Source organism: Marmota monax, unplaced genomic scaffold, assembly GCF_021218885.2.
Source record: "Marmota monax isolate L192 unplaced genomic scaffold, Marmota_monax_Labrador192_F-V1.1 WCK01_AAM20220418_F8-fsc00229, whole genome shotgun sequence".
Taxonomy (NCBI): Eukaryota; Metazoa; Chordata; class Mammalia; order Rodentia; family Sciuridae; genus Marmota; species Marmota monax.
This window is the reverse complement of record NW_026693707.1, coordinates 2,218,168-2,242,728: the sequence shown is the minus strand read 5'-3', so window position 1 is coordinate 2,242,728 and position 24,561 is coordinate 2,218,168. Positions and strand designations below refer to the sequence as shown.

Below are 24,561 nucleotides of genomic sequence, written 5' to 3'. Positions count from 1 at the left end.
GAGGATAGTGAGATTCCCTTCTGATGAGTGACAGTTCCAAGGAAGCCCATAATCAGTGGAAGAAAATAAATGGTTGATTTCTTCCATGCATCAGGGCTGAGAACACGATCCTGGCCATACAAATATCCGACAATGTTTTATTTGGTTGTTCATTTATTTATTTTTTATTTTTTTGTTTTTGGCTTGGATATTCTTGTGGGGTGGGGTAGAGGAAGAATGTGAAGGTTTATATTTGAAGTGACATTTATGTTGCATACCTGTGGTAAATCATATAGGTACCCAAATTCTTTGTAACGATGGCAGCATACAGGAGTTGCCCATCATTTGCAAATTCAAGTTGCAATTTTAGAAAAATCTTATCTTTACATTGTTAAGCTTTTCTCCATTATTGCAGCTGAAACAAATCTATCCTTTTGAGGCAGTAATGGTCCATTTATACTGATACATCATCTTCCTGGTACCCATGGCAGACATTTCTAATCAAGTAGAGGAAATTGATTAGAAATGTCTGGTTTTAGTCTTACGCAGTCCAAGTTCTCTGTAGAAGGCACTGCTGGTTGATCTCAATGGTGCAGTCTGAAGTCTCTTTGCTTATATCTATGGTCCTGTTGTCAGCACCCATTGTGTGTCATTCAAATGCTCTCCATTGCAGTAATTTCTGTGAAGATTTTCTCAGCAAGTTTTCTTAACCCATTTTAATTGTGTAATCCTTAAATACAGGATCTATTATACTAGCTATTTCTGGTCTTTTCACCATTTTAATTGAAACTCCAGGACCGTACCTCATACTTCTTTGTGTCCTGCCTAATGCTAACCAGTGTCTTGCCCATAGCTGTTATTCAGCAGTGGTTTGACCAGTGTTGATTGAACACATGTAGGGGAGCCTCATGAGATCTATGTGGCAGTGGATTCATATTGGGGTGATGACCAAGGCAAGAATCAGGTCAGTCCCTCTTCTAAGCCTCAATGGGAGTTTGCCAGAAGCTTTGTAATTTGAAGGGCAGGAAAATAAGATTTACTGTAAGGGTTAGAAGGTAATTCAATTCACTCCACAATTACTGCTTGCCTGCTATGTGCCCTGCATTTAGCTGGTAGGTACACATACCAAGATGGATATAACCCAAGTCCTGTACATCATGAGCTGTTGCTGTGGTGGAGAAGAGAGTTAGATGAGAAATGGCTGCTTACAGAAGACAGGAGAAAATAAGAAATTCAAAGACAAGTCATGGGCACAGGAAGGGCTCTGGGGTCTCACCTGGTTCTGTTTGTTTTATGTAGTTTCAGAAGAATCGACGAGACCAGGATGCCACCAAACACAAGCTCATCGAGGTTGCCAACTACGTTGATAAGGTGAGACCAGGTGTGTACTTGGTGGGACAGGTGCCAACACGACAGTGGCACCTCAGGACCAGAGATCACATGCACCTGAGTGCCATCTGCTGCATTGGCCTCCCCAGCCGGTTTCTGAAAAGAGCCAAGTGGTGCCATCAAGGCTTAGGGTGGTCATAAGGAAGCCCTTAAGGCTCCTTTCAGGTATAAAGCCCAATGATTCTTTGAATTAGGAGGGAATTAAGGTAGGTCAGGATGGGAAAGGTACACCACCGGGAAAGTTGAGGAATGGTTTATTTGGGGCCAATCTGCAAAGTTTCCCTCTGTAAAAACTGCCCTAAAATGATTTCTTATCTCTTAGGGAGACTGCAAATGGTTAAGTTTCCCAGCTTTTGACCTTTTACAACATACTTTTAAGAAATACTCAAATTTTAAAATTTCACTAAAACACGCTGTCCTGGGATTTGGAATTACTTTGTAAATGTGAAAGAGGGTACTTGCTGGAGTACAGATTGCAGAAAAGGTATGACAGCAGCCTCTTGTCAGGCTAACAGTATATCATTTAAAAAGTAGGTTTGGGTATGTTTGGGGTCCCACATCTCTTTGAGGATCTCATAGCAATTTTATGTACAATTTCTAGACACTCATAAAACTGAATTCTGGGCCTGCTAGGGATTCATGGATCCCAAGTCTGAAGGGGAATTTTTTAAAAAATTGTTTACCTAAACATTGGAGGATAAAAAAGAGAATCTAAAATATATTTTTTAAAGGGACTAACAAGCAAATTTGGTGGTGTTCTAAGGTCATCAGATGGGATGACCTCAAAGGCTTTGGAAACACAGGCAGGTGCAAGTCAAACACTGGCATTTCCTGGAAGGAAGGACTCAGACACGGCAGAGTCCTCTGTCCAGCTCCCAGTTCACTGAAGAGCACCGTTTAAATAATCCTGCAACCCAAGCACTCAACATCTGGGAAAATGAGGAAAGCTTGTTTCCCTGGGGAATATACAGGAGCCAACCCTGATGTCATCCACGTGACATCTGTTGTCCTGGGGACGTGGCAGGTGGGGGACTTGACTTGGCTGGGTCTCCCCTTTGTGACCACTCCAGCTGGTCTAGGTGATGGAATCGGGGGGCACTGATTGGAAAAAAAAATGAGAGTAAAAGAGAAACAGCCACAAAACCCCAGCCATAGTTGAAACCCATGCTTTGCTGACTGGTCCACTGTGCGGGCACCACTTGTTTCTCTCCCTGGCGGCTGAGGTTAGACACTTTCTGGGTGTGTGTGTGTGTGTGTAGACACACCCACTTCTCTGAAGTTTGCTGACCCAGCTACTTGAACTAAAGGATTGTTCAATGAAAGCTGAGATGAACTGCACTCGTTTGCTGAATCATGAGCCCTGTCGAAATATTTTCCCCTGTGAGAAGGCCAAGTCTCTTTCCTTTCAAAGCTCCCTAGTGAAGCAAAGTTAAATGAGAATCTAAGCCCTTTATTTTCTGGAGTGAGTGATGTGGTATAAAACAGAAAGATCAAAATTCCCATAGATACTTTGTGGAGCCACAATTTCTCTGGGGCAAGAAGAAGGTCTGTATCTACCCCAGCCCTTTATCCATCTAGGGTCTTGAGTGGCTCCGAGGTGATGAGGTGGGCCCTCATCCTGGCTTCCTTGTTTATCTGCACCTTGGGGCTTAGAACACAAAATGCTTTTCAAACATTGGCGCCTGGGTTATTATTTTTAGGTGGGGCAGTATCTGCCAATTTTCGATTAAAATGGTCTTACCGGTTCACATGACTCATGCAGCCTCTGCATACATGATTTTCTAAATAAGTATTATAATCATCAGTGATATTAATTGTACAGATTATGGGGTTTGACTAACGTATCATGCTTTGGTCATGCCCCCCCACACCTCTCTTGCCTTTCCTTGTTGCCCCACCCCGATCCTTGTCCCTTACCTAACAGTCCCTCTTCTACTTTCAGGTCATTTTTCCCTCACATATGAGAAAAAACACGCTGTACTTGTCTTTTTATGTTTGACTTATTTCACTTAACATGGTGATGTCCAGTTTCCTGGAAATGACGTGATTTCATTCTTCTTTATGGTTGAATAATAATCCATTGTGTATATATAACACATTTTCTTTATCCTTTCATGGGCACCTAGACTGATTGCATCCTTAGCTGTTGTGAATAGTGCATGGTGCTTTTCTTTTCTTTTCTTTCTTTCTCAGTAGCTCAGTAGCCTCTAAGACAGATGCATCAAGGAACCCTTTGAACCCACACCTTCCAGTGCCTTCACTATAAAGAAAACCCTCCTCCTGCTTCTGTGCACAGGAGAGAGGCTGTGGCATAGAGGTTAGGTGCAGCTCTAACAGTAAGGAGGCTGAGAGGTCTCATTTGTTGAAGTTCAGGGTCTCTGGGTTTGGACAGAATCCTGAAGATCACCTGGGAGCTTTGCAGTCTTATGCTTACTATCTGTTTGTGGAACCCTTGGAAAAAAAAACCCAAGCTTCTAAGGAAACCTGTTAGAGTAAGCATGTCTGTCCTCTTATGTATTATTCATTTATTTTTGATGATAAAAAATTTATTCCCATCTATTTGTATATAATTTTACTTATTCACTTCCAAAAATCAGGCAGTCTTCTTTTAATTAAAAAAATCCATATATAATTTCATATATCCATATAGGAATATTATTCAGTGATAAGAAGGAAGGACAAAATGATACAGGTTATAACATGAATGAATCCCCAAAACATTATGCTACGTGAAAGAAGCCAGGGACAAAAACCTGTATGGTATGATTCTGTTTATTAAAAAAAAAAAAGTTTCAGAAAAGGCCAATCTGTGGAGACAGAAAGAAGATTAATGGTTATCTGGAACTGAGGATTAGAATGGGGCATGACTATAAATGGACATGAGGGACCTTACTGGCATGATGAAAACATTCTAAAACTGGAGTATGATGATAGTTCTGTAACTTGGTAGAGCTTAATAAAAACTACTGAGTTGTATTCTTGAAATAGGTGTGTTTTATGGCATGTAAATTATACCTCAGTAAAGGTGGGGGAAGGGTTGCAGGTTTTGGGGTTGTTGTTGTTTTGGGTTTTTTTGTTTTTTTTTTTTTGTATAGAGGATTGAACCCAGGGGCACTTCACCACTGAGCCATATCCCCAGCCCTTTTTATTTTTTATTTAGAGACAGGGTCTCACTAAGTTGCTTAGGGCCTTGCCAAGTTGTTGAAACAGTCTTGGGCCTTGGCCCCAAGTCACTGGGATTATAGGCATGTGCTGCTGCACCCAGCCAGTAAAATTTTTTTTGTTGTTAAAAGGTTCATATACAAAAAAAAAATTTAGATACATATAAAAAAGATAAAGGAAGAGAAAATTGTGCAGAAAGCCAGGATAAGGGTGGATCCTACAGAAGTGAGCAGAGCTCAGCTCTGAGCTTACTCATGACCAGCTTTGTTTGAAAGCTTTCATCCTGTTTTAGTATGAAATTTGTCATCCTGCCAGTTTTGCCCAGAGACCCCAGCCCTTCTGGAAGACCAGGCCCAGCCACACTGATTCTTTTCACACATGATAGCCCTGGACATGTTTGAAGTAACATTAAGTCTCCTCTACACAAACACTCACCAGTTCTGCACCAGAATATTAGGCATTTCTCTCAGAACCCCTTTCCCCTTCTGAACAGTGTGGAGAATTCCTGTCCCTGCTGCCCTTGGAGACACAGGCGAAGAGAGATCTGTGCTCTGAACTCTTAGGCCACACAGAGGCTGATAAATCCCACATGGCGTTTACGGTATCTTTTCTGTGTCTTTTCAGTTTTACCGATCCTTGAACATTCGAATCGCTCTCGTGGGCTTGGAAGTGTGGACTCATGGGAACTTGTGTGAAGTTTCAGAGAATCCGTACTCTACCCTCTGGTCCTTTCTTAGTTGGAGGCGCAAGCTGCTCACCCAGAAGAAGCATGACAATGCTCAGTTGATCACGTAAGTAGCTTTTCCCACGTGTGTGGCCTCGGCCTTGGCTGCGATGCCTCTGCCCACAGTGCGTGTACTCAGAGCTTGCCCTTTCTTTCCCCAGTGCTGAGTGTTGGTTGGACAAGGAACCTGCAGGCTCCCAGGTCCACATCATCAGGCATTTCTCAGACATGTACTCTGTGCCCAGCACACCTCAGAAAATATTAAAAAGCCTAAGAGGCATAATGGTTCTATGAAGTGGTTACTGTCTCCCCAGGAAAATTAGCCTCACGTACAACCAGTTGAGCAGCTGAACCGACTGGCTGTTGGGAGTGACTGACAGTTGGTCATGGCTACCTTGAGACACACTTTGATCTAGGAGATGAGCTCATCTCTCACCACAGATGCAGGAGAGGGGCTTCCTAGGTCATCTTTCACTTGGTTCCCCAGAGGCTCAGAGCTGAGTGCCTGAGATGGTCAAAGTGACACAGAGTGTGGACACTGTGTACTTTGGTGGGAGCAAGACACTGGGTAGGGATTCATTTGGGTTGCATCAGTCCTGCAGAAAGGACAGACACTTCTGGGGTTGTGGAGGTACCTGTCTCCTGAGGGTGATCATTTACTAGTCTTGGCTTCCAAAGGTATTTTTGAAGCAGTTATGACAAAGGACATATAGCCCTTTTTCTTCAGTTCCCTAGATGTAGCTCTGAATCAATGATCATTTAAACTTTGTTTTACCTTTTTTAAAAAAAAAAAAAAAGTAATAGTCTCAAAGACCTGGGCTATGGGAGGTGACTTACAACAGAACATACATCTAGGAAGAGTCTTTGGTTACCAAAACTTTTGCCTGAGCTTTGGAAGCACAGTACTATTTTGGGGAAGACTTTAAATCTAGGTCTCCAGTTGGACTTCCTCAGAGCCATGTTCAAGTTTATAAAATACCAAGTAGGGTTTCCTTCATATAGATTGCATCTCTTTTGCATAATCCTTTGCATATTGTCTCTCTGAGTATAAGTCTGCCTTGAATTCAGCAAACATTTGTTAAGTACCCACCCACCGTGTGTGAGATTCTGTGCTTGGCTCTAGTGGTCCCAAAATAAACCAGATAGTCTCATTCTCAGAGATTCCAAGGTCTAGATAAGAAGACAAACGTTGAGATAAGTACCATAATGCATTTCCATAGAGATTTCAAATAGACTACATTTTTGTGGCATGCACAAAAACACTGGTATTTCTTTTATTCCTTCTTGCCGACCCTGGATATATACAGCTAAGAGAGGGAGGTATTAAACTGGGGCAAATCGGGATGGCTGTGGGCAGATTAGGATCATAATTGCAAAACAAAGGCAGAAACAGCTCATCCTTGTACCCAGCTGTGCTTTGCAGGTTCCTGATGGGACACAGCTGTTTCCTTGGCCCCAGAACCTGTGAGAATGAAGTGGCACCCAATCTCCCCACCCCTTGACCCCATAAGGTGTGTGCCACAGAGCTGGGGCAAGCCCTGGGGCCCTGGCAGCTGGTGGAAGCGGGCATGATTCACTTCAGCATCAGACCCTGCGCCACCTTCCCATCCGCTCCTCCCTGTGACCTTTTCCTGTGCAGAGGGAATGGGATGGAGCTCTATGGGCCCTGCCTGTTTCCTTCCTGGGAATTGACTATGGGCACATTGTGGGGAAAGTGACCTTTCATTCAATCTGATTCTCTGGAGGTGAGAGGAAGTGAGAGGTGGGGTGACCTAAAGTTGCCCAGATGGCCAGGACACCAGAGCCCCTCCCCTTGGGAATGAGCTGGGAATGTCACCCACTCCCGCACACATAGGAGCAGCCCTTCCAGCCCCCACCTGAGTCACCTCTCTTTCCTTCCTACAGGGGCATGTCCTTCCACGGTACCACCATTGGTCTGGCCCCCCTCATGGCCATGTGCTCCGTATACCAATCGGGAGGGGTCAACATGGTAAGTCTCAGTCAATACGTTGGGGCCACAGAATTTAATAAAACTTTCTCCCAAGACAGGAAGTCATCTTTTAAAAACTAATCTGATATTTACGGTTGCAAAAGTGAAAAGCTTTCACATCAAGAAGGGCAATTGTTTAAAATGAAGTCATTTAATTCTCACAGGTGGAGGTACTCAGGGGTGAATTTTCATTTATTGTAGTTAATTTTTGATTTTCAAGCGCAGGAGAGGCCTGAGAGATTGCATGAGTCCATCATCAGGGGCTGGAGGATAGTAGGAAGATAGTTAGTTTTTTTTTTTTTTTTTTTTTTTTTTTTTTATTGGAGAGCTTGCAGTTTTGTCATTATGAAACAAGAGCCCATCTCAAAATCACAGTTAGGAAACTTCTGTTGAAATTCTCTCTGACTTTAGGAGAGTGTTTTGACTATTCATTTCTAACCTGCGAGTAGATATCAGGAAGGCTGCTATCCATCTGTTTGTCCATCCCTCCACCCATCCTGTATTTATTTATTGACATAAAGGTTAAAAATCCAGGATCTGGAGTCCAAAGGGATTAGTTTCAAAGAGCATCCATGTGACTTTGGATGAGTTAACAGGTGTCCTCAGTTGTAAAAATAAAGATAACTTTATGGTTTATAATATTTGGGTAAGAATGGAAATTAAATGAAATTATATAACAAACATGTGTTTAATAAATCATTTTGCTGCTTCTGTTTTGCTGTTCATTTTTTGTTTGCTTTGAGATGGGGCTCACTATGTTGCCCAGGCTGGCCTCTAACTCCTGGGCTCAAGCCATTCTCCTGCCTCAGCCTCCTGAGTAGCTGAGGCTATAGTTGCCAATCACTGTGCCAGCTCTGCTTGTTTTCTTCCTATTTCTGTAACTTTTGCTTTTGAGCATTAAGTGGCACACGCTGCACCAGGGGCTCTCAGAAGACACTGAGTCAAGTGTACCCTATGATTGATCCAAGGTGGGGTTTCCCTGTCAATTGCCCTACATCCTGAAGAGGTACATAGGTTAAGAGGAAAAATGGAGGAAATCCTTGTCTTTCATTTATTCAGAAAACACTGGGAATATTGGTCTGGGAATTCATCAATGGTCAGACATGGTCTACAACCTTCAGGAACTCAAGAAACAGGAACTTTTAAGCATTTGATTTCCTAATAATAACAGGCTCTAAACTTGCTGTTGAAAGCAGGTATAGAGAGCCTTTTGCTCAGTTGTTGGGGAATCCATAGGGAGTCACAAGGCTTTGACAAGGAAAAGACAAGAGATAGGGTGAGGAGGAGCTGTCCCCTTGACCTTGACCTAAATCTCTCCCTGAACAGGACCACTCTGAAAATGCCATTGGTGTGGCTGCCACCATGGCCCACGAGATGGGCCACAATTTTGGTATGAGCCACGATTCTGCAGATTGCTGCTCAGCCAGTGCAGCTGATGGTGGGTGCATCATGGCAGCCGCCACTGGGTGAGTCAACAGGAAGGGTGAGGATGGGGAGGAGGGTGAGGCATGCACATCCAGGGTGACCTAAATTTTCCTCCCAGCTGGTCCCAGAGAGCCTCTGTTAAACCTCTAGTAGGGCCTTAGCAGAGAATGTGGTTTTTACCACAAAGAAATTGGAAGAGGACCAAGAAGACAAGTGTTTAGAAGAAGTACTAGATTCCTAGTAGGAATTCCGGTGTTGGTGGAACCCTAGATATACTTAATTTCTGTTTTAGGGTCTTCAGCTGCAAAATTGGCCTGACCACACATGTTGTTTATCCATTCTGAGGACCCACTGTGATCACAGCCTTAGCCATTGGTCCTTCCATTCCAAAGAGTTCAGTTAGTGCTATTTACATCCCAGACTTTGCATCAAAGCTCTGATGTAGCTTCCAGAACAAGTAGAAGGAAGGGGACCATCCACATACCCTATAGTGAGTGACTCTTCAGGGAATTTGCAGGTTGTTATCCACAAGGAAAAAAAGACAAAGCAGCTGTATCTCCTTGAAGTTGGGAGGGATTTTCTAAACCAGAACCTTTGAAAGAAGACTTCTCTTCAAGTTGTCTGGATATGGAGTTATCTGGTTGGGTTCTTCCAGGACCAAAGTGTCTCAGTGGAAGGCATCGTGGTGGACCTTATGTTCCTCGCCATAAACCATTAGTCTGCTATGCTTCTTAGAGAATGGTGTTTCAGTGTCTCCAGGATGAAATGCTGCTTTCTGGGAGCTCTGGTGTCTAGTGTTTGTTCTTCCCTTCTCAGCTGTGACACCGAATGGATGGTATTGAATGGAGGATACAACTCCACAGATCATGCTCAGAGCCCAAGTGCTCAAGGGGAAATTCACCCCTTTCTCTTCTAATCTCAAAGGAGTATCTGTAGACAAATATTTGAGAGTTATATTCATTACTACTCCAATTTGTTTTTACCTGATCTGTTGATATTCATTACTACTTTAATTTGTTTCTACCCAATTTACTAATTTTGCTAATTTAACAATTATTAACATTCATTATAGCATACCTTATCACTGAAGGAAACCCTTCTGTATTTCACCTTTAATTGGCTAAGAGAATTGGGAGCAGGTAACCCTCCCTTTATAGATCTAAATTGTGGCACAGTAGCTTTGCCTTGTCTGCAGGGGACACATTCTAAGACATTCCAGACGCCTGGAATCACATATCACAGAGAACCTCATGTATCCTGTGTTTTTTTCCTGCATATATATCCCTATGATAAAGTTCAATTTCTAAAGTAGGTACAGAAAGAGATTAAAAACAATAACTAATAATAAAGTAGTATAATTATAACAATAATTAACTATATAATTATGTAACTATAATAAAATTTATTTAAAACTTATAAATTATTTATTTCTGGAATTTTCCATTTAATATTTTCAGATCACAATTGGCTTTAGGTACCTGAAACCATGAAAAGCAAAATTGTGGATGAGGGAGAACTGCTGTACTTTCATTTCTTTTTCCTAATAGCAGAGGACCCAGGAACTTTCATGCTCTTGTAAGATAAAGAGCACAAGTTTGTGAGTTTGATAGTTTAGTACAAAGTGTGCTCTGCATACATATTACTAGCTCGTGAAAAAAATTAACCTATGATTTTGACCTTTTTTGACTGTTCTTCCATCACAGAGAATATCCATCTGATATCAGCTTCAGTAAAATTTTGGGTTGGGTGATATTTTGTTCAGTTCTAAAGCTGGAGGCCTTGTTGTAAGGTTGCGTTACCCTTTGCTTATTGCACCTCCCTCATACAAAGGCAGATACTGCTGTAATAATTCTCAAATATGTTTTCCATACAGAGTAAGAAAAATTAAACATTATGGCATGGTTAGTATTTCATGATTAACCATGAAAGATTTCAAAATTAGTGTGTCTGAAAGTTCTAAGTGGGAAAATGTATGTGTGAGGAACTAGGGGGTCTGTGACCAGGTGGAGTCAGCCTCACGGGTAGCAGACCCCCAGCCAATTCCAGCCTTGTTGTCCACCAGGCACCCCTTCCCCCGAGTGTTCAATGGATGCAATAGGAGGGAGCTGGACAGGTATCTGCAATCAGGCGGTGGGATGTGTCTTTCCAACATGCCAGACACGAAGACACTGTATGGAGGCCGGAGGTGTGGGAATGGGTACCTGGAAGATGGGGAAGAGTGCGACTGTGGGGAGGAAGAGGTAAGACGGTGCTAGAAGGAGGGAAGAATTTGCCCTGGCTTCAAAGCTTCAGATCCAAAGAGAATGCAGTAAAGAATTACTTCTTCATAGGCCTTTCCTACACGTGACCATCAAAGACCCCACCCTGTGTCAGGTGTGGGCAGAAGCCTTCCAGGTGCACTGCTTCTGCAGCCTCTCTCTGGTTGAACTATTTGTGTCCAAGATCAGGGTGGCATTGCCTTTGTGAGCATCTGGTCAAACCAGAAACCACGACCCTGTGGCATGTTGTCTCTCTCTTCCCCAGTGGCCTCCTTGGCCCTCCAGCTGCACTGAATTTATTCTGGAGGCTGCACAGCTGGGTCTATGAACTTGAACATGAGCCTTAGGAGGCTGCTTAAAATAACAAGCTCATGCTGTTTAGCCTGGAGAAGGGATGATTGAAAGTGGATGTAGGAAGTGCCGGCGAGGCTGGGAAGGGCTGCTAAGAGGAAGAAGGGGCATAACGCTCCTTCTTTACTTCTCATCTTCAAAGTGAGGGCGGAGGGCGTTGCAGCCCAGCTCTGTAGTTTTTAACAGAAGCATGTTGTTCTGCAAAAAGCAGAACTGGGTTGTTTCATCTCTATTTTTTGAAGGATGAAAATATGTCAGTTAATGCATAATAATTGGGGAAGAATACATAAGTAACAGTACATGATAGGGGTGAAAGTGAGGGCCTGTGTACGTGGAAAAATCTGATTTTATAACTTCCTCTATGGTGGGCTATTTTTTTTGTTGTTGTTAAATATGAGCATGTAACGTTCAGAAGTTAAAGATGATATCTCCCCCACTACCATCAGCTCAGAGATGAGCCCAGACCCTTCAGAAAGGAGGGAGTTGTATTAAAAGCAGTGTGAATACTATGATTTTGTAAAATAACTATAATCACATACACATATGTATTGGGAAATTTGTACCATGAGAGAAGGGGCCGAGTGTGCTCATAGCTCCTGCTGCAACCATTGCAAGGTAAGTGGACCTGTTCCCTGGGAAAATTGTCACACTCAAAATATTGTGCTTCTCCGTGGTGCCCCTGGGGATTGTGCATATGTGTACAGTCTCTGATACGTGCACATGACCTTGATGATAAAGCTGTTGAATGATGTTCTGGTAAGGAATTCTAGGGAGCAGGGGCTGCAGGGGCACATGGGGCAGGGCTGGGGCTGGGGAGGTGGCAAAAGCCCTCCCCCTGCAGGGCTCTCATTCTTGCCGCCTGCCAGGAGGACTCTCATTCTTGATGCCTGCCTGGCTGTCCAGAGACTCACGCCCACTCATTGCCTCCTCAGGAATGTAACAACCCCTGCTGCAATGCCTCCAACTGCACCCTAAGAGAAGGGGCCGAGTGTGCTCATGGCTCCTGCTGCCACCAGTGCAAGGTAAGTGGACCTGTTCCCTGGGGACCTGACCTGACAGGTGACTGCTGTGCTAGGGTGTGAGAGGCAGGTGTGGCCAGGCTTCAGCTGCCATGCTGGGGGAGTGATGGGATCATTAAGGAGCTGGGATTTGGACCCGGCAAACTGGCTTCAGGATGGCTCCTCTTTGCTTCCAACCTGCTCCAGGTTGGTAGAGATATGTGCGCCTTGCAGCTTCCCCTCCACACACTGCCCCTGCTCACCACTGCAACTGGGGTCTCTGTCTTTCAGCAAGTAACTTGGCCTGAGCATGGCCTGCAGAAGGGCCCGACTGCCTTCTCTCTTGGGAGGACCTTGTGGTTGGTGTGTAGTCACCCAGGAGCAAAGGAGGGCTTTGTCCTCAGTCCTGAGTTTTCTTGCCTCTGTCAGGGGGAATTTGCAGACCTTCTGGTATGACTTTGTGTCCCCCAGGGAGGCTGTGCTGGGTCAAGTCCTTGCAGCCTTGGACCCAAGCCTAAGAATAAGCGTGGAGTGTGATCATTTCATTTAGTGCCAGGATTTCAGTCTGAGACTCACAAAGCATTCCTGGTGTCTGAGACCTTGACTTCAAGCCCGGGATGTGTGACTTTGGGGGACTTATTAACTGAGTCTAGGTTCTTTATCAGTATTAATAACATGGATCACCCGGGGGGGGCTGTTAAGACTCAAATAGGACCAGGCATGATGGTGCATGCCTATAATCCCAGCAAGTAAGGAGGCTTGAGGCAGGAAGATCACAAGTTTGAGGCTAGCCTCAACAGCTTAGCAAGGCCCTAAGCAACTTAGTGAGGCCTTGTCTCAAAATAGAAAATAAAAAGGGCTAGGGATGTGGTTCAGTGTTTAAGCACCCCTGAATTTAATTCCCAGAACCAAAAAAAAAAAAAAAACAAAAATAACTACTTAAGTGGAAGCTCAGGTTTTACTATTTTCCTGATGTGTGTTATTACTAATCAGGTTATTTGATCTGCACTGTGGGGTAAATAGCAGCACATAGCTCATGGGTAGCATAAGTGTATATAACATACTTAGCCCAGTACCTGGCTCAGTTCTGGGAATGCATTATTGCTGAAATGCTTTATAAATCCAGAGGTGCTGTATGAATGCTGTGTGTGTATATTTGAATGTGTTAGTAGGCCTGGATCCTCTGCCATGACTAACTGTGAGACTCTGGATAATTACTTTACCTTTAAACCTCAGGTTTTATCATCTGTAAAACAGGGACAATTACATTACATAGGACTATCAGGAAAACTAAATGCACTATTATTGGCACTGGGCAACTTGAGTGGGAGCTGCATGAAGTTTGTTGTTGTTACTAAATCACATAGTAAGCCCTAAAACTGTTGCATAAATGTTATTTCTGACCTGTTTCTACTTAAGATGGCTGCAAAGAGGAAGTGAGTTAGCACCTTGAAAACTCTGGAGTCACTGTTTGCATTAGAAGGCTCATGGGGTAAAAACTGCTATGATATAACCCTGGTGGCTAGAACATTCTGTTCTGCAAGAGTGATGCTCACAAGCCCTTGGCTAATGGGGTTAAGGGCAAGCAAGAAAATGACTGTTTTTCCTCCATCTCGTTCAAATTCAGCTCCTGGCTCCTGGCACACTGTGCCGTGAGCAGGCACGGCAGTGTGACCTCCCAGAGTACTGCACGGGCAAGTCTCCCCACTGCCCCACCAACTTCTACCAGATGGACGGCACCCCCTGCGAGGGCGGCCAGGCCTACTGCTACAATGGCATGTGCCTCACCTACCAGGAGCAGTGCCAGCAGCTGTGGGGTCCTGGTAAGGGTTCTTCTGGGGAACACAGCCCCCCTCCCCCCAGAACTTTAGAGCCAGCCTCCCCTCCAGTCCCTCGGGTGGCTTACCATCTTGGCTTCAGAACACCCCTGGATACCACCTCTTTCACGGCCTGGACTCTGGGTGGATATTCAGGGAAGATGAATGGACAGCATTCTTCCCAGACCCTAGATGCTTTTAGTTCTCAGATGGGACAAACAGATGACAAGAATCCAAAAGACAAATGAACAGATGATAGAGACAGAAAAGCAAATGAAAATGGCCCCTAAGCTATGGAAAGTTGTTTAACCTTGTCATATTAAAGGAAAACAAATTATAACCAGATGGAATTGCTCATGTATCAGATTTTAAAGACTGAAAGTTAGTTTAAGAGTATTGATGATAAAATAATAATATAACAAGAGTGATCATATATAGTGTTGTGGAGGATGTGAAAGTAAGAGATAGGTACAATCCCTATGGAAAGTAATTCGGAGATATCAAAATTTTAAATGCACTTATTGGGTCCATCAGTTCCACTGCTGGGAAACAGCCTAGGGCCTACACTTGTACTTGCTTATCTATGTGAAGGTAAATTTACAAAGATGTTTTTATAGTGCTATTGTTAGTTACAGCATTATAACCTCTATGTCCTTTAAGAGGAACCCATTAAACTAATTCTGAAAAATTCATACAATGGAAAGCTATACAGCTAAAGAAATAGAAAGAAGGCTGCTCTGCATGGTGAATAAAATCCTCCCCCACAAAAAAATTAACTAAAAATGCCAGACACAGAACATTGGATACAATAAGCTTCCGTTCTTTATTAGATAGATTTTCTCTAGAAGGGACACATGGAATTTTGTACCTGGGAGACACACAAGAGAGAGAGAAAATTCTCTCTGAAAATAAAGTGTTAATAATTATTGCCTTTCCAGGATAAAGGGGAATAGAGATTGAATGGCTGAGGAAAAATTCCAAAGCCATGCCATATGTTTATACTTTTGTGTATGCATTATCATTTTTTTTAAATCCTAAAATATGGCAATTCTTCTTCATTAGAGATAGTCCTAGCATGCAAACCACCAGAGATATAAATCCTCAGTGGGGCATGAAAATGGATATCAGACATTTTCTACGAATTGGTCTTGATGAGAAATGGGAATGAAATAGCCTGATAAGAGAACAGAAAGAGACTGAGTTTTTCCTCCCCCCAAAAAACATTCTTAACCTCTTGATTTTGCCAAAGGCTAGCTTTGCCCTGGGGCCTTTCGGCAGGCTAGTGTATTGACAAAAGTTGTTTCTTGCACACCCAGGAGCCCGGCCTGCCCCTGACCTGTGCTTTGAGAAGGTGAATGTGGCAGGAGACACCTTTGGAAACTGTGGGAAGGACATGAACGGCGAACACAAGAAGTGCAACATGAGGTGATGAGTAGTGTAGACCCCATGAGAAGAAGAATGATAGAGTAAATCCTGCTCTGTCTGCCTTACTCCATCCTAGTTCAGCAGAGCACTGGTCCTAGAGCTGGGCCTCTACCCAAGTCAGCTGAAGTCTCTATTCTTGGCCTGCTGTTCAACAGTATACCAATTAGCCCTATGGAATCAGAGGGAGGGTTGGCAAAGCTTGATGGAAAGCTGATCAGGCTTCCTTTTGAGCCTGTTTTTCAATAGGAGGGAGGGAATTGGCTTTCTGAGATCATTTGTACTGAATGCACTTATGTCCTTATTTGAGTGACTCATTGTCATTCATTCATTCCAACTGACCATGCACTCACCTATCTACCTATTCATCTACCTATGTACCTATCCATCCATCCATCCATCTCCATCCACCTATCTATCCATTCATCCACCCACCCACCTATCCATCCATTCATCCAACCACTTGGATCCATTCACCTATCTACCCATTCATCTACCCAGTACCCATCCATATATCCATTTATCCATCTACCTATCCACTTATTCATCCACTCACCTGTCCATCCATTCATCTACCTATCCACCTATCCATTCATCCATCCAACTACCTGGATCCATCCATCTCTCCATCCATCCATCTACCCATCCATATATCCAACCATTATCTATTAAAGGTTTACCATGCACAAGATACTGTGCTGAGTGTGTAGAGCTTTTAATTAGCAATACAATGTGATACTGAGAATGTGGAGAGAGAGACACCCAACCCGATTTAGTGGCCTGGTGTGGTTTCCCAAAGAACTTATACCTAGGCACAGTTATGATGCAATTATCTAAACCAGCAGGGTCAGGGATGGTGCTGGTGTGTAGAAGAGTGTTCTAGGCAGAGAGATGGTTGGGAAAAAAAAACCAAAAACCTGACAGTTGGAAGAACTAACCATAGTTTGGTACACTTACGGTATAATTTAGAGGTGTAAAAAAGAGGAGATGATGAAAAATGAGCTTGTACTGTTAAGCAGGAAGTAGGTCATGAAAAGTTCAGACTTTGGCCTGAAAGCAATGAGAGGTTAAACTCCTATGAGGTGAGACTGGAGGCAGGGAAATCAGTTTCCTACAGTACAGGGAAGAAAGGTTGGTGATGTGTGCTAGGGTGGATATGTAGGAGGGAGGATTGGCAGGGCTCGAAATCTGCTTGAATCCAAGAGCAGGGAAGAAGGGGGAGTCAGAAATGTCCCCAGGCTTCTGGCTGGAGCACTAGGTGGATGGTGGCCTAAAGAACATAAGGGAACAGATTGCTTAGGTCAGGCAGTTGTCCTTGAAGTTAGGACTTTCCAAGGCATCTTCTCTGGCTGAGATCGGCTCAGAGACAAAGAGCCTGCTCCCTTGCCTTGGTCTGTGTCTATACAGGGTCTCCCCTGGTGGCTCCCTTAAAGCACCCTCACTGCCTGTGTCTTTGCCCCACCCCACCCAAGCCTGCTCTCTTGGCCAAGAAAGACTGAAGCTCTGCCTTACCCTCGCTCTTTCCCAGCCTGATTCCATCTCCTCTCCTCCCTCTCTCTGGGGCTCAGGGATGCCAAGTGTGGGAAGATCCAGTGTCAGAGCTCTGAGGCCCGGCCCCTGGAGTCCAACGCAGTCCCCATCGACACCACCATCATCATGAATGGAAGGCAGATCCGGTGCCGGGGCACCCATGTCTACAGAGGTCCCGAAGAAGAGGGTGACATGCTGGACCCAGGCCTGGTGATGACCGGGACCAAGTGTGGCTACAATCACGTGAGTCCCTCTCCCCAGTCCCACTCAGGACCCAGGCTGCAGAGAGGAGAGGTTGAGAAGGGTGAGCTCTGAAAGGAGAGGCCTCCCCAGCTTCTCATTCTCAGTGGCTTCTAAAAGCTTATTTAGGGCTGGGGTTGTAGCTCAGTGGTAGAACACCTGCCTTGCATGCGTGAAGGACTGTGTTCAATCCTCAGTACCACATAAAAACAAATAAATAAATGAAAATAAAATATTGTGTCCCTCTCTAGTTTAAAAAAAAAGAAAAGAAAACTTATATAGCAATAGCAATAGACTGTCACTTGTAGTCTAAGGATTAAGTGAGAATGTTTCTGACACACTTAGGTGGGCCAGCTATTATTGATTTTTGTCTATATCATTAGTTATCGTGTGAATTAAAAATGGACTAAGTCAGGGAAGCCTTGGGGAATTCATGTCAACTACCTCAGAGTTATGGATGAAGAATTCATAAAGAACTTTGAAGCCCAGGGTATAGTTCCTAGCACAGAGAAGGCTGCTGTCAAAATTGTTATTGTTAAACATAATATTAAAACTAGCACCTATTGATAGATATATATTATAATATAACATATATATCCGGGTTGGGGCTATAGCTCAGTGGCAGAGTGCTCGCCTAGCATGTGTGAGGCACTGGGTTCGATCGTCAGCATTCTGTCCACTTAAAAGTATAAAAAAAATTTTAAAAACCCATATATATCAATATCGTAGTAATATGGAATAAATATTTCATTATAATTGTTAAATTAGGATTTTAACAATATAATATGTGTTTTCCTCCCTAATCACAAAGGTAATAGCAGAATTTTGTTAATTCCTGTTCTATCTTTGGCTTTTTAAGCTCTTTCCATTTCCCACAGTAGTAACCTGAAGTGGGCTGCCTTTTCAGGTTCCTGTATGTTCTAAGTGCAAAACTCACATCCCATCTCCTAATTCCTGACCAGTGTCTGCTGTGCTGACAACTGTGCTTCCTCCTCCCTGCAGATCTGCTTCGAGGGGCAGTGCAGGAACACCTCCTTCTTTGAAACCGAAGGCTGTGGGAAGAAGTGCAATGGTCATGGGGTGAGTGCTCCCTGGGCTGGTTTTGGGAGGACAGGCCTTGTGGGAGGCGGGGGCTCTCTGGCGAGCTAACACCCCTGCCTTTCCCTCACCCCAGGTCTGCAACAACAATCAGAACTGCCACTGCTTCCGGGGCTGGGCACCACCCTTCTGCACCACTCCGGGCCAAGGAGGCAGCATCGACAGTGGGCCCATGCCCCCCGAGAGTGAGTCCCCTGCCTGCTGTAAGAGGGGTGGCACCATGGGGACAGGTAGCATGTTGCAGAGTGTCTGCACTGAGACTGATGCATACTCCTGATTTTGTAGATGAGGGAACCAAGATAAAGGGGTGGGGGGAGGAGGGATCTGATTCCAGCAACTGGTTTGGGGACTAGGCTCAGTCTCTGTCTGTCCTTTTACTGAGGAGGTGATCCTGCTTAGTGGAATGAGAGATAAAGAGAGACTATAGGTCATTGAATAGTCACATCCTTTTTTGGTGGGACGGGGTGGTGACTAGTCCTATTTTGGGTACTTAAAAGTAAACATTACTGTGGGGTACATTCTGGTAGTTTAGACTTCTTTGCATAAACAAAGGTTAAAGTGGGAAACCGAACACTCAGAACACTTATAGTTGTTTCAGTAGGAAATCTCAGATACTCTAGCTAGCCCTGTGGTTTCTGAACCTTTTCCTTTAATAGTAGCAAGGTACTGTTTTCAAGAATAAAATCTTTCAAGGAAGAAGCTTCAATATATAAAACTGATAAAAGCAGTGTTTCATTGGTGTAAAGGTACTTTGTGAATTTAAATTTATAATTCATGAGAAGATTGAGTCAGTTTTGGTGAAATCGTGGATGAAGGGTAGGCATCTGTCAGTATTTTGTGTTGGTTGCCTGGTATCCAGGAAAAATCACGATTCAGTCCAGAAACTAGTGACACATGATAATAGGGCTTGATCTGCTTGCCTTAAAAAAGACTATCTTCAATTAGACCAAAGTGCCCGTGGCAGATTTATATTATAAGGTCCCCTTGAAGCAAGTTAACTAGCTATTTAAGCTAATATTAGTGGTGTCCTAGTAGTACATAATATGTGATTTTCATCATAATTTATAAGCTTAAATAAGCAATGCAAATTAAATGGAAATCAAGTCTGAAGAAGAATCAGGAATATATTGTTTTGCTGGAGCTCAACCAGCTCCTCAGTCTCTCACTTGAGCTCTCTTTCTGGAAGGTGTTGGTCCTGTGATAGCAGGAGTGTTTTCAGCCCTCTTCGTGCTGGCGGTCCTCACTCTGATGTACTATTGCTGCAAACAGAACAATAAGCTGGGCCAGCTCAAGCCCTCGGCCCTCCCTTTCAAGCTGAGGCAGCAGTTCAGGTAGGACAGGGTGCCATCAATGACTTGGGGTTCCCTTCTGGATCACAAAGTTCTCCGTAAGCAATATGTGTTGGAAGGGTGGTGGTGGTGGGTCTGATTCAGGGAAGATGAATGTAGAGTTCGTGCCGCTATCTCCTTTGTGTCATGTTCTGTGACCATGCCAGACATTTACTAAGATGATCTCATTGTAATAGTCTCTACTGAGCCTGGTCATCACTTCCAAATCCTCTGCAGAATGCCCTCAACCAACTAAAGTTGGAATATGAGATAAAATCATTTGTCATCCTTTATCTAATTGATTTGCCCCCATTTTAAAGAGCAGGAAACTGTGGCAACAGAGAAGAAATGACTTGCCCAAGCCCAGTCATTACAGAGGTGGCTGGACATCAGCCCAATGTAGACTAATTTTTTTGCAGAGTGATGCCATCCTTAGGATATCGTAATGTACGTTCTGAGTCCCCTATTAAATTACATTTGTCCTGGAGGGAATTTTTAATCTCTGGTCTTTCTGAACCCCTGCCTGAGGGGAATTGGTTGACAATTCTTGTATCTCTGTAGGGAGGAAAGATCTACAGAAGGTGAAGATAAGGTGCTTAGAAAGCTCTGTTTTGTGTCAGGCCAACTTTCGTTGCTTAGCAGCTCTCCATTGACCATGCCAAATGTCCTTACATAGGGAGACGGAATTTGAGAGCGGACCAGTCCCACTTCCTCTGGAGTACACTAAGGAAGATTTAGCAGTGGGTTGGCCGTGTTTGGGTCAGAGGGGCTCAGCCTCTGCTCCTTGCTGAACATCCCCTCTTCTCTTCCTCTATTCCTTGTTTCCAGTTGTCCCTTCAGGGTGTCTCAAAACAATGGATCTGGTCATGCCAACCCAACTTTCAAGTTGCAGACACCCCAGGGAAAGCGAAAGGTAAGGGCTTGGAGGTGTTGAGTTTTGCTACTTCTCCTTTATTCCTCAGGACCCTGTTAGATTTTCCCAAGGGTCTCTGTAGGCCCAAGGGACTGGTAATAAAAGCCATCTTAATGACTTGAGAGACATAGCAATTGGTTTTGGTGTCCGCCAATGGCTTTAAGGTCTGACTTCTAGGATCCCAGGGGTTGTAACAGGTCAGCATATCTGTCTATCCCTGGGCTCTGATCATCTCCATGAGATGCCCACCCAGGGCACCCCTGAGTTTTTAAATCCTTGTCTCAGGTGATCCTTGTCTTGTGCCTACAGGTGACCAACACCCCTGAAACCCTGAGAAAGCCCTCCCAGCCTCCTCCCCGGCCCCCTCCAGACTATCTGCATGGTGGATCCCCACCTGTACCATTGCCAATACATCTGAACAGGGCTACCAGAAACTCCCCAGGGACTGAGTTTCAAGTAGAGAGAAAAGAATCAACCAGGAGGCCTCCCCCAAGCCGGCCTATACCCCCTGCACCAAATTGCATTATTTCCCAGGTAAGTGGATTCTCAGTAGTTCTGGTCGGTGGGGGGTCATCACCCTTAAAAGGCCACCTGCAATTTGCAATGTCAGATCTGGGAAGATGGACTTGGAATTGACTGCCCTTCCAGCAATCTGGTGAATCCAGGGGACTCAGAGAGGATTAAAACAGTTTGAGCATGGGGAAATATAGTCCCTAGACAGCCTTTCAACCAAGGGCACTTTCTCCCTGCTTGGCCTATTTTATGACCAACCACTACCTACCTTCCACCCAAAATTAACTCCTATTGGTCCCTGGTGCTCGTCTCCTATCTACATAGCTGCAAATACTGCTCTGCCGGATCCTCTCCTGCCCTCTGTCTGGCCAGCTCCCTTTGGCCCTTTGACGTGGTCTTATATGCCACTCCTCCCTGTGGCTTCCCCTGACCCCCAGGTCTGAGCTTGGTGCTCTTGTACTCTCTTCATAGTATTGTCCCTCCAAATTGTATCTGTCACTATCACCCCCTTATTGGAGAGTCTGTGTACCCCAATGCCTTGTTCATGGCACAAGAAGGGGGAGTGTATTCAGCTGCTAGGGCTGCCATAACAAAATACCATCTAATGGGTGGATAGAACCGTGGACGTTTATTTTCTCATAGTTCCAGAGGCTGGAAGCCTAAGATGAAGGTTCTGGCAGGGTTGTCTTCTCCTGAGGCCTCTCTCTTTGCCCTGCAGGCAGCTGCCCACTCACAGTGTCCACATGTGGCCTTTCCTCTGCATCCCTGGTATCTCTGTATCTGCATTTCTTCTTACAAGAACACCAGATTGGATGAGAGCCCACCCTAACGGCCTCATTTTAATTTAATCACCTCTTTAAAGACCTCAGCTCCAAATATGGTCACATTCTGAGGTACTGGGAGTTAGGAATTCAACATTTGAATTTTTTTTTTTTTTTTGAGGGAGTGTACACAATTCAACACGCAGTGGAAAGAGAGAGGAGCAAGGGAGAGAAAGCAACCCTGTAGAGACAGGGCGAAGGGGAGAGGGAGGCAGTGGCAGGTGTCCCAACATCCAGATCCCAAGCATGGCTACCCCAGGACCTGGGGTTCAGATGGGGGTTCTCAAGGGAAGGCAGTGCGGGCAGCTGCTCTGAGGGGAAGTTGCAGGGATGAAATGGGGCCAGCCACCTCCCCCTTCAGAGCCTTTCCAAGAAGTGAGTTATTTCTACCCTCTTGTCTCACCTGGGTTGCTGAGTCTCACAGGGTCGAGGAACTTGCCCAAGATCACAGGGTCTGTGGGTGGAGGAGCCAGGACTTAAACCCAAGTGTCCCCCAGCTAAGTGAGATTCCCACCTCCCAGCCCTAAGGCACTTATCCTGTCTAGTCTCAGGCCAGACCTGAGGTCCACCCTCCTAGCTGGGTGATGTGGGCCTCCTAGAGAGGGGGGACTGAGCATTCAGGACGTCTTCTGTGCTTCCCACCCACGTGCTTCTGCCTGATAACAGCCATAATGAGCAAGCAGTTGCCATTCCGCTGGGGAAGAGGCTCTGGGATGCATGTAGCTGTGACAGTGGTCAGTTTTGTGAAGAAGGGGTACAGGGTGCTCAGAAGGGCCACCCTGGGCTAGACGTGGCATATACCTGTAACCCCAGTGGCTCTGGAAGTTGAGGCAGGAGGATCACAAGTTCAAAGCCAGCCTCAGCGACTTGAGGCCCTAAGTAACTCAGTGAGACCCTGTCTCTAATAAAATACAAAAAAGGGCTAGGGATGTGGCTCAGTGGTTAAGCGCCCTTGGGCTCAATTTCCAGTACCAAAAAAAAAAAAAAAAAAAAAAAAAAAAGCCTCCTTGGGAGATTTGAGCTCTGGTATTTGAGCATTTGATTTGAGCTCTGGTATGAAAGAAGAGAAGGAGGTAGCTGGACTGTGAAGCAGGGGAGGAAAGGGCCTTCTTGGTCCAGGACCCACTAGTAGGGAAACTCTGATGGCAGATGGCCCTGATGTAGGTATTACACTTCAGTTAAATAAATGTTTTTTAGGGGCTGGGGTAGTGGCGCAGTGGTAGAGTGCTCGCCTAGCATGTGTGGAGCATAGGGTTCAATTCTCAGCACCACATTCAAATAAATTAATTAGATAAAGGTCCATTAACAACTAAAAAAAATTTTTAAAATAGTTTTAGAGGGGCTGGGGTCGTGGCTTAGTGGTAGAGCGCTTGCCTAGCATGTGTGAGGCACTGGGTTTGATCTCAGCACCACATATGAATAGAAAAAAATAAAGGTCCATTGACAACTTAAAAAAATTTTTAAAAAACAGTTTTAGAAAACAAAAAGGCCGCTGTGATGGCAAATGAGCATACTAGTCAGCAGATTTAAACACTGTCCTCAGAAAGATGGTGGGAGCTTGCACTGAGGTAGGAATGGAAGCGTGGAGAGGATGAGTGACTGAGAAAAAGAGTAAACAGGACTTGAGGATCACCTGCAGATGGGCGTTGGCCCGGGATGACACCCAGTGTCTGCCTGTGCAGCCTGACTGATGGAGATGCCGCCCCTTAAGGAAGGGGACCCTGAGCCTGGGGCTGCTTTGGCTTCCAGGAAATAGTGCTCTGAGGCCCATGGCAGAGCTGAGCTGGGTCCTATCAGATGTGGCCTGAGGCAGATCACTGCTCTGCAAGGCCTGGTGCTGACATTCTGATAAGGCCCAGATAGCAACCCCCTAGTGGCTCATTTTGCGTTTCCTCAACTGCAGGCAACATCTGCACCCGCATCACTTTCCCTAGAAGGTCTCTCCTGGCCTCCAGCAGCTACTGCAGTTTGGGAAGGGAGGGTGATCACGTTGGGAGTGGGAGAACATGACTTTTCCTGCTGTCTGAGTTTGTTTCTGCTCTCAGTTCTCTTACAGTTTCTTAGAGAACACGCTGGCCCTCAGCATTCTTCCTGGTCTCTCTGCATGCTTGCCTTTAGCCCATTTTTCTACCCATTAGTGACCTTCTCAGGGAAGGAACTGGCTTCTCTTAAACCCTACCAACTTTGGGGCGTCCATTCTTTGCCCCTCTAAACTTTTTTTCCCAGCTACATAAGAGATACATTCCTGTTTCACGAAACTTAACTAGTGTAGAGAAATGCATATTGATTTTAAGAAATCTAGTGCACTTATTCATCTAATTTGTGTTGAGTGCTTCCTGTATACTAGGCACCATCTGGAAGCTTGACTTGTTTCTCTCCAGGATTTCTCCAGGCCTCGGCCACCCCAGAAGGCGCTCCCTGCAAACCCTGTGCCAGGCCGCAGGACCCTCCCCAGGCCAAGTGGTGCCTCAGAGCTTAGGCCCTCTGCTGCTGGCCCTCAGCAGTCCCAGCCTCTGGTAGTTCCTGCCTCAAAGGTGAGTCCACGAAAGTCCCAGAGGTCACCTGTGTGGCTGAGAAAACAAACCAGTGCATGCTTTTTGTCT

The 24,561-nt window shown here is 44.9% G+C and overlaps 1 protein-coding gene across 2 annotated transcripts in view; it reads left to right on the top strand.

The window, feature by feature from the left end:
- Adam19 (ADAM metallopeptidase domain 19) overlaps positions 1-24,561 on the top strand; it is an 85,142-nt gene that overhangs the window by 56,508 nt on the left and 4,073 nt on the right. For both annotated transcript variants that reach the window (XM_046459937.2, XM_058584196.1), the window contains exons 8-22: positions 1,279-1,350; positions 5,155-5,321; positions 7,160-7,244; positions 8,571-8,710; positions 10,732-10,909; positions 12,211-12,300; positions 13,904-14,099; positions 15,410-15,518; positions 17,084-17,288; positions 18,288-18,365; positions 18,460-18,568; positions 19,570-19,714; positions 20,540-20,624; positions 20,934-21,158; positions 24,340-24,492. In XM_046459937.2, coding sequence (XP_046315893.1) covers positions 1,279-1,350; positions 5,155-5,321; positions 7,160-7,244; positions 8,571-8,710; positions 10,732-10,909; positions 12,211-12,300; positions 13,904-14,099; positions 15,410-15,518; positions 17,084-17,288; positions 18,288-18,365; positions 18,460-18,568; positions 19,570-19,714; positions 20,540-20,624; positions 20,934-21,158; positions 24,340-24,492 — 2,037 coding nt within the window. The remainder of the gene's footprint in view (positions 1-1,278; positions 1,351-5,154; positions 5,322-7,159; positions 7,245-8,570; positions 8,711-10,731; positions 10,910-12,210; positions 12,301-13,903; positions 14,100-15,409; positions 15,519-17,083; positions 17,289-18,287; positions 18,366-18,459; positions 18,569-19,569; positions 19,715-20,539; positions 20,625-20,933; positions 21,159-24,339; positions 24,493-24,561) is intronic.